Source organism: Eimeria maxima, genomic scaffold (assembly GCF_000499605.1).
Source record: "Eimeria maxima Weybridge genomic scaffold, Emw_scaff1304, whole genome shotgun sequence".
Classification (NCBI taxonomy): domain Eukaryota; phylum Apicomplexa; class Conoidasida; order Eucoccidiorida; family Eimeriidae; genus Eimeria; species Eimeria maxima.
The window spans coordinates 172-9,642 of record NW_013564291.1 but is presented as its reverse complement, the minus strand read 5'-3'; the positions used below and the strand labels follow the sequence as shown (position 1 = coordinate 9,642).

General features: G+C 46.5%; 2 protein-coding genes across 2 annotated transcripts; both read left to right on the top strand.

Moving 5' to 3' along the window:
• Positions 1 to 721: 721 nt before the first annotated feature.
• On the top strand, positions 722 to 5,194 carry EMWEY_00051260 (DHHC zinc finger domain-containing protein, putative; the record flags this gene model as incomplete). Its single annotated transcript, XM_013479692.1, has 14 exons — positions 722 to 823; positions 983 to 1,183; positions 1,404 to 1,511; positions 1,702 to 1,800; positions 2,006 to 2,104; positions 2,288 to 2,381; positions 2,655 to 2,889; positions 3,201 to 3,290; positions 3,490 to 3,807; positions 4,052 to 4,211; positions 4,395 to 4,522; positions 4,694 to 4,780; positions 4,902 to 4,934; positions 5,191 to 5,194. The coding sequence occupies 14 exons, from the start codon at positions 722 to 724 to the stop codon at positions 5,192 to 5,194; spliced, it is 1,758 nt and encodes a 585-aa protein (XP_013335146.1).
• A 1,255-nt stretch (positions 5,195 to 6,449) lies between these two features.
• EMWEY_00051250 (ribosomal protein L19, putative) lies at positions 6,450 to 9,186 on the top strand (the record flags this gene model as incomplete). Its single annotated transcript, XM_013479691.1, has 6 exons — positions 6,450 to 7,163; positions 7,519 to 7,566; positions 8,002 to 8,137; positions 8,313 to 8,497; positions 8,730 to 8,798; positions 9,103 to 9,186. The coding sequence occupies 6 exons, from the start codon at positions 6,450 to 6,452 to the stop codon at positions 9,184 to 9,186; spliced, it is 1,236 nt and encodes a 411-aa protein (XP_013335145.1).
• Positions 9,187 to 9,471: the final 285 nt, after the last annotated feature.

Below are 9,471 nucleotides of genomic sequence, written 5' to 3'. Positions count from 1 at the left end.
CCCCCCCTTCCTCTCCCCCCCCTCATAGAGAGGAAGGAAGCGTCCCGCTATACGAGGCCTCTGCGTGACGAGTTATATAGCCAGCCCCATGGTCTGTAGGTATGAGTTGTCCATTAGACCATCAACAGTAGTCTAAATCTTTTTATTAAATGCTAATTATTCTTTATTTTATTATTTATAAAGAATTCTTTCGCTAAAGAATCGACAGAGTCAATATTGTAGTGCTCATGCACCACAGCAACAGCAGCAGCAACAGCAACAGCAACAGAAATAACAGCAACAGCAACAGCAACACATTCCAGCACCAGGGGATTCATACCGCACACAACGCCCGTAAACCTTCTTTGTTTTATAACCCTTAAGAATTTTAGGGTTTAGGGTTTAGGGTTTAGGGTTTGGGTCCGTTCACGCCTGTCCAGTCGGCAGTGGTCCCTCTCGAGGGTTGAGGGTTTAGGGTTTAGCGCATGGAGCAAAGCAAGAGACAATCTGCCTTCGAACCCCAATTGTGGCAGCTGTGGTTTTGCAGCAACAGGAGGAGTAACAGCAGCAGCAAAACCAGCAGCAACAGGAGCAGCAGCAGCATCAACAACACCTGCTCCAGACAGAAGACGCACAAACAACTGCAGCAACGGTAGCAGCAGTCGCAGCAACACAGCAGCAACTGCAGCAGCAGCAGCAATAGCAGCAGCAATAGCAGCAGCAATAGCAGCAGCAGCAGCAGATGGAGTCTTTAAAGGGGCCTCCAATGGAGGAGGCGGACTCGGGGATGTTTCTTGAATCCCCGCTGCTGCGGATGTCGCAGCTGCCGGGGATCGGCTTAGAGGTACGTAGGGTTTAGGGCTTAGGGTTTCGGGTTTAGAGGTGTTACCGGTGATACTCAGCTGTCACATTTGAACTAGAAGTCGTCGATTTGTTTGTGGACTTGGCGTTGGTATTCCGAGGGTTTAAGGTTTAGGGTTTAGGGTTTACGGTTTGTATTCAGGCTCTAGTTGTTGCTGCAGCAAGACGTAAAGACAGTGCAGGGTTTATGGGTTTATGCCGCTCTCTTGCCAGCAGCAAAGGTCCAGCCGCCGCAGCAGCAGCGCTGCAGGAAGCGCATGCACTACACTGGGCAGCCTTCTTAGGCTCTGATCTTCTTCTTACTTATCTTCTACAAGAACTTGGTTGCTCCCCTACACATCAGGTCAGAACCTAGGGTTTAGGGTTTAGGGTTTAGGGTTCACATTTGAGGTTTGAGGGTTTAGTGTCCAGGCTATAGACATTACATTTGCGATTTCATGATTTTCACGGTGTTTAAGGATTTTAGGGTTTCTAGGGTTTCTAGAATTTCTAGGGTCTAGGGTTTAGGATCTAGGGTTTAGGGTTTAGGGTTTAGGGTTTAGGGCTTGGGCTTTGGGGTTCAGGAGGAAGCTTCTCTGGAGACTCCAATTTATTTTGCAATTAAGGCGGGCAACTTCGAGGCGGTTCGTTGTCTGCTTGCTCACGGTGGTTGCACGTTGCTGCAGCATCAGGTAAACCCTAATCCTAAACCCTAATCCTAAACCCTAGCCCTTAACCTACACTTTTATTCACATCGCAGACGGCGACCGCTGGATTTTGTGCAGCAGCTGCAGCATTCAAGCCATTTGCACAATGGGAATCCAGGGTCTAGGGTTTGGGGCTTAAGAATTAGGGTTTAGGGTTTAGGGTTTGTGGCTGCAGAATCGGCATAACATGACGCCCTTCCTTGTTGCTGCTGGAGAATTCGCTGAGGAGAAAATTGGCGATGCGCTGCGCATCTTGGAACTTATCTATCTCCACGTAAACCCCAAACCCTAAACCCTAAACCCTAGATTCAGGCAGCTAATCCACAAGCCGTAAACCCTAAAAGGCGACTAGAAGGCCAAATATATCAACCCTACCTAAGCTGCTGCAAAACCGGTGGTGAAGGCGCATCTCCGTTGCTCACTCCTTTAGGGTTTAGGGTTTAGGGTTTAGGGTTTAGGGTTTGGGGTTATTGCCGCAGGGAGTCTCTTTAGAGGAACAGGATGACACTGGACAAACCGCCTTAATGTGGGCAGCTCGTCGTGGTTCGTTGCCTATTCTTCAGTGGTTATTATCTAAGGTAATCTACAAACCCTAAACCCTAAACCCTAATTCCTGTCTGGCTTGTGTATTATAAATGTAGAGGAAGTGTGTGTGCTCGTATGGTGTATACAACTCGTATATTCGTGTATTTTTGAATTTTGAATTTTTAGGGTTTAGGGTTTAGGGTTTAGGGTTTAGGGTTTGTGTATTTGTGTCTAAGGGAGCGAATCTAAATCACCGCGATTGCTCGGGTAGCACAGCATTGCATGCATGCGTGTCTGGATGTGGGGCTGAGGATTGCATGCTGTTATTATGTAAGACAGGAGGTGTATGTTTATTAGATACAAAAAGTGTTGTATCTCTCCAATCGCAGCAACAACAGCAGCAACAGCAGCACCACATGCATCAGCAGCAGCAGCAACAGCAGCTAGATGGAAAGGGGAAGAATGTTATTTCTTTATGTCTTTCTCGTCGTTTTTATTTATTAGCTTTTCTTCTTTTTTGTCTTTCTTTACAATTTAAATTCTTTAAACAAACAAAATGTATTAAATCTCCTTATGCTCTTCTTTATTGGATATTATCTATAGCAACATTTATAGGTTTATTTGCTATGACGGTCTTCCTTAGCACCAGCAGCAGCACCACCACCAGCAGCAGCAGCAACAGCAGCAGTAATAGTAGTAATTGGGGGCTGCATGCAGCTGCTGCTATAGGCATGTGGGGGGCTACACAAGTCCTATGGTTTATTACATTCAAAGCCGATCCCGGGATCGTCCCCGCAAGTCTTAATCGTATTAAAAGTCAATTCGCCTCTGTACACCCGTAAGTTGCTGCTGCTGCTGCTGCTGCTGCTGCTGCTGCTGTTACTGCTGCGTTCCTGCTGCTGCTGCTGTTACTGCTGGGTCGTTGCTGTTGGTGCTGCTGTTGTTGCTGCTGCTGTGGTTGTTTCTGCTGTTGGTGTTGTGCGAGGTTTCTCCTAACGCTGCTGCTGCTGCTGGTGCTTGAAGTGCTACTGTTGTTGCTGCTGTTGTTGCTGCTGCTCCTGCACCTCCAAGTGAACTTGCTGTTCATGTTCGTGTCCCTGTTGCTGCTACTACTGTTGCTGCTGCTGCTGCTGCTGCTGCTGCTTTTAGGAGGTTTACTCGTGAGGTTTTAAATGGACTTCGATGGCCATTAGGCCCTTCTTATGGTCCTTATCATTCCCAGCTCGAACAGCTTGACAGGTACTTTCTAGGGTTTAGGGTTTAGGGTTTGGGGTTTAGGGTTTGGGGTTTAGGGTTTAGGGTTTAGGAGGTTAAATGGCAGTTTTTGGTGTTTCATTATTTATCAGCGGCGAGGTTTCCTGATTCCCGATTAGCTCTTCATGCATCGGAATTAGGGTTTAGGGTTTAGGGTTTAGGGTTTGGGGTTTGTGTGTATCAGGCAGAAGTTATTAACAAACTTAGAGTTATACGAGTTGAATGCATTAGGGAGTGTATGCATGGAGGATTCTTCTTCTGCTGCTGCTACTGAGGATAGCAGTCGTATATCTGCTGCAGCAGCAACATTAGATCAATTACGTGAATCTGCATGGCAACTGCAGCAAGCAGTAGCAGCAGAAAGACAGCATAGACTAAATGAGGTGTATATACACTCCATCATGAATGGATCTTCTGCTGAATTAAAACAAATTTGTGTTACTTGTAATATTATTAAACCTAATCGTGTTCATCATTGTGCTGAATGTGCACATTGTCTACTGTAAGTACTCATAATTTTGCTGCTGCTGCTGCTACTGCTGCTGCTGGGGGTGGTGGTTCTGCTGCTGCTGCTTGGAGTACACTGCTGCTGGGGGTGGGGAGGGTGCTGGGTGTTGCTGCTGCTTCTTGTGCTGCTGTCGTTGCGTGTGTGGATAGTTCACGCTTATCTGCTCATCTCCTGTGCCGTTGTTGTTGTTGTTGTTGTTGCTGCTGCTGCTGCTGCTGCTGCTGTGTTTGTGCTGCAGCCGTCAAGATCACCACTGTATGTGGGTAGATAATTGTATAGCAGCAGGAAACACTCGTCCTTTTGTTTGTTTTCTTTTTTGTATTTCTCTCTCTATTATTGAATCTTTCTCTCTTACGTGGTTATATGCTGCTGAGGCTATCACCTCTCCATCCCAATGGGTACGAACGAGGGTTTAGGGTTTAGGGTTTAGGGTTTCCGTTCCGTGGCTGTACCAGAGGCTTTGTAGAGGTATAGGGTTCCGTTTGTCGTTGTCTTTGCCGGGGTTTGTGGGTTTTAGGGTTTAGGGTTTGGAATTTTAGGGTTTAGGGTTTAGGGTTTAGGGTTTTATGGTTTGTGTGCAGTTATGGTTGCTCATATGCTTATGCCTCGCCATATCTAATTTTGCATGGCTTCTTTTTGCTGTTTATTTGTTGCTGCGTACAACGCGAACAATTTTATCTAATGTTACTTACTTTGAGTTCTTAAAAAAGTAAACCCTAAACCCTAAACCCTAAACACTAATCCCTACAGTTAGAAACCCTGTTGCACCTAGCGATCGTCAGCTGCTGCCTGCTGTTGCGCGCCCTAGCACTCTTTCTTTATGCTCTAGGGTTTGGAGTTTAGGGTTTAGGGTTTAGGGTTTAGGGTTTGTTGTTTTCAGGCCTCCGCATATAGTGGAGAGGTTTGGAGGAAAGACAAGCGGCTGGTTGTGGGAGTTAGGAGGTTTATCTCTTCCTGCAATTTTTAGGTCGGGCAGCAGCAGCAGCAACTGCAGCAGCAGCAACTGTAGCAGCGCCTTATTGTAGACAATCTGCTCCCGCTAGTGTTTAGGGTCTAGGGTTTAGGGTTTAGGGTTTGTGTGTATTCAGGAACGTAATATGGTTTTGGCAGAATTCTCCAAAGTTAGATGAGGTTTACGCAAACCCTAATGATGAAGTATCAACAGCATGTTCTCTTTCTGCTGCTCAGCTTGCTGAGGTAAATAGCTAGGGTTTAGGGTTTAGGGTTTGAGGCTGATGGGATTGCATTGCTTATCTGTAGCGACAGTTGGAGTTTAGTTAGGGTTTAGGGTTGCTGCTGTAATATCCCTTGTGCCTTCTGCTGTATCTAACTAGGGTTTAGGGTTTAGGGTTTAGGGTTTGTGTGTTGTGTATACAGCTGAATGCAGCAAAATTATCTTCTCGTTCCTATTTATCTGGGGGTTTAGATACATCATTACCTTTAATAAACCCTTCCCTAAACCCTTCCCTAAACCCTTATTATTCATCATCTACTCCTTATATGTCTACTGTATGTGATACAAACCCTACTATTAGTACTGTACATACACCCCAACTTCTTCCTTCTGCTCCCCCTATGTATGCATAAACCTCCCTATACACCCCAAATTCAACACTTTTTCAGGTGTATAGGCACCTCCTTCTTTTTTAATTCTTTTTTTTATTTATTTTCTCCCTCCGACTATAAACAAGTCTTTGGCTCTTTTTGCCACCCATGCCTACAGATACACCGCTGGCTAGCTAGCTGGCTTGCTAGCTAGCTAGGTAGACATCTAAGTAGCTAGCTAGTTAGCTAGCTGGATATCTACCTATCTAACTGAATAGCTAGCTGTGCCTCTATCAATACTTCCAGCTAGATAGCTAGCTGTGTATCTAGCTAGCTGGCTAGACAGGCAACTGGCTAGTTAGTTAGTTAGCTAGCCATCTAGGTAGTCCTACATGAGAGACAGAGACCCCACAGTGTGGGCTCGATGGCCGTGCACGGGATCGATATCGATCCCCAGTGGAGCCCTAGGGGATCGTCCTGGGATCGACTGGGGATCGATTGTCCCATGGTGTCTGCTGCAACAGTTGCTACCAGCAGCAGCAAAAAGACTTCTTATTTGTTTATGGATTAAATAATAAATAAATTTAATTAAATAATTTAAGAAAATAAATAAAAAAATAAACTGTTTATTGACATTCTTGGGGCTGCATGCGACCGCAGGGGGGTAGACAAACACCAGAGAAAAGAAAAAAATTAGGGTTTAGGGTTTACGGTTTAGGGTTTCTGGTGTAAGATTCTTATGGTGAGGGTTTTAACATCTTTATTTTTTTTGTTTTTTTTTCTCTATATCCATCTGCGGTGTATAGGCAGCTCTAATGTGTTGCCGTCTGCGCCAGTCTTCTTATGTATTATCGATATAGTGTATGAGTAAATGTACAAATTAATTAATTAATTAATTAATTAATTAAATTAAATTAATAAATTAAATTAAATTAAATTAAGTTAATGAATAAATAAATACAGATTAAAAACAATCAGATGATATTGGGTTTGCTGTAGTTGCTGTTGCAGTAGTTACCTATACTGCTCCTACTACATCTGCAGCACACAGCAGCAGCAGCAGCTGCTGCTGCTGCAGTAGCACCAGCAAAATGCTGCTGCTGCGCTCCATTACGTGCAGTCGCTGTTACTGCCCTCGATCAGCGCCTGCAGCAAGCACAACCGCAACAATACCACCACCAGCAGCAGCAACAGCAGCATCAGCAGCAGCAGCAACAACAGGATGCTCCGCCCATCCCAGCGCCACCGTGTCTTCATCTGAGTGTCATCGGCAGGAGCAGCAGCAACATCAGCAGCTGCAGCAGCACTATCAACGCCAGCTGCAGCAGCAACTGCAGCAACAACTGCAGCAGCAACTGCAGCAGCAGCTGCAACAGCAGCAGGGTGTACTGTATCAACCATTTGCTGCTGCAGCACGTCGTTTGCTGCGGCACAGAGTGACTCCTTCATCAGCGGCAGAAGCATCTATCCCTGCAATGTCTAAGCATTGGCCTCATCTGTTGCTATATGCTGCTCCCCTTCCTGCAGGTGCAGCAGCAGCAGCAGCAGCAGAAGCCGACAGCAACAACAGCAACAGCAGCAGCACCAATGGCAGCAGCAGCAGCAACAACAGGAAGGATCAGCCTCTAGAGGTATTAGCAGAAGCAGAAGATTTGCTGCTGCAGCGCGGCTACTGGTGCGGCAGACCCCTAGCAGATACACCAGCAGCAAGACTGCAGCAGCAAAATAAATCTGCATGCAAAGATTTAATTCATCTTCTTATGATGCAAGAAGTTAAACATCTACAAAAAAAAAGAAACTTTAAAGTAGGCTGCTCCTGCTGCTGTTGCTGTTGCTGCTGCTCCTCCTACTGCTGCTGCTGTTGCTGCTGTTGCTGCTGTTGCTGCAGCACTTCATCAGCAGCAGGGATGTCTTGGTGTTGGTGCTGCAGCAATCTGTTGGGGGGCTCTTATGTGCTGCTGCTGTTGCTGCTGCTGTTACTTCTGCTGCTTGTGTGGCTGCTGCTGTTGCTGTTGCTGCTGCTGCTGCAGATGCCTAAGTTTGGGCCTGGTGACTTGGTGGAGGTTCAATATGAACTCAGCCGCTCGCAGCAAACCGTTGCGACCTTTCAGGGTACGTCTAGGGTTTAGGGTTTAGGGTTTAGGGTTTAGGCTCTATTAGGAGCTGTGCAGCTTGAAGCCGCGCAATGCGCTTGAGTTGAAGAAGTTCGTGAGGGTTTAGGGTTTAGGGTTTAGCTCAACTCTAAACCCTAAACCCTTAACCCCAAAACCCTAAACCCCAAACCCTAAACCCTAAACCCTAATTTATGTTGTGTATGCAGGTTACGTATTAAGTGTTCGTCATAATTCTCTTAATTCTTCTTTTGTGCTAAGAAATGGTGTCCAAGGTGTTGCTGTTGAGCAGAGAATTCCTCTTTACTCACCAAGAATATTAAATCTTAAGGTAACAGCAGCAACAGCAGCAGCAACAGATGCAGATGCAGATGCAGCAGCAGCAGCAGCAGCAGCAGATGTAGTACCAGCGCACGGAGGAGCACCAATATGCGCAGTAGCAGCGAATCAATGGAGCAACTATTCAATGCTGCATCTTTCTGTTGCAAATTTTGCTGCTGCTGCTGCATGCATAATTGGGCTGTATACGCAGGTACTACGTAGCGCAAACAGTGATGCTGCTGCTTATGTTGATTCTCCTCCTCCTCCTCCAACTCTTGACTATCGTTATAAATGGAAATATAATGTTAGGGGGAAATATGAAAGAAAAAGAGGAAAGCATAAACCTGGTTAGGCCCTAAACCCTAAACCCTAAACCCTAATGTTAGAGGAAAATATCATCTGTGCTACCACCCATCTCCTGCTGCCCATCTCCTGCTGCATCTACTACCACATCTACTGCTGCATCTACGGCTGCATCTACTGCTGCATCTGCTGCTGCTGCTGCTGCTGCTGCTGCTGCAGGTGTCCGTTCTGTGGAGCATCGTATCCGTACTCGGGTATCGCGTATACTACATCGTTATATGCGCAGCAGATTAGCAGCAAATTTACCTCCTTATGTTTATGGTGGTCCTTATTATAGATATAAATATAAAAGAATAAAAGAAGTTAAAGGAGAATATTATAGAAGACAACTTATTTATTCATTTGTATGTTTTGCTGCTAATGATGATGATGATGCTGCTGCTGCTGCTGCTGCTGATAGTGCTACTACTGGTAAAAGTTAAAGGGGAATACTATGGAAAACAACCTATTTATTCATTCCTATGATTTCTGGTGCTGCTGCTGCTGCTGCTGCTGCTAATGGTGTTGCTGATACTGCTACTGCTGTTCGTGTCGATGGTGTTGCTGCTGCTGTTCGTGCTGCTGTTGCTGCTGCAGGATGAAATGCGGCGGCGGCAAGAGCGTCTAAGGAAACGGAGGGAGAAATACAAATTTGGGGTGTATAAGGTGGGCAACGGTGCTGCTGCCGCTGCTGCTGCTGCTGCTTGGGGCTGTTGTTGCTGCAGCTTTTGTGGCTGCCCTTGCTGCATCTTTTGCTGTTGATAGCGACTCCGTGCTGCTGCTGCGAATGCATCGGCCTGCTTGTGCTGCAGCTGCTGTTTGCTGCTGCGCATCTTTTGTTGTTGCTTTTCGTGTTCGCTGTTATTGCTGCTACTGCTGCTAGCAGCTTCTGTGCGCGCGCTGCTCTTGGCGCTTTGGTGGACCTTTAACTTGCTGCTGTTGCTGCTGCTGTTGCTGCTGTCTGCTGCAGCTTCGGCCGCGGCGTGCAACTGCTCTAGATGTTCTCCCGCCAGACCATCCTCTACACCCATCTTTCGATCCGCCTTTATCTTAGCAGCAGCAGCAGCAGCAGCAGCAGCAGCACCTACCTTTAACAGCAGCAGTAGCATCTAACTTAAGCAGCAACACTTCGCAGAATCAGCAGCCGTGCACAGGCCCTGCAGCAACACGAGTGGTGGGGAAACTTCATCGTGGTCTCAGCTGCTGCTGTTGCTGTTGCTGTGCTGCTGCAGCTGTTGCTGTGCTACAGCTGCTGCTGCAGTGCTGCAGCAGCAGAGGCACCACAGACATTTCTTTGTTGTCTACTTGACAGCATAATGCATTAACGGCTAACGCCTCT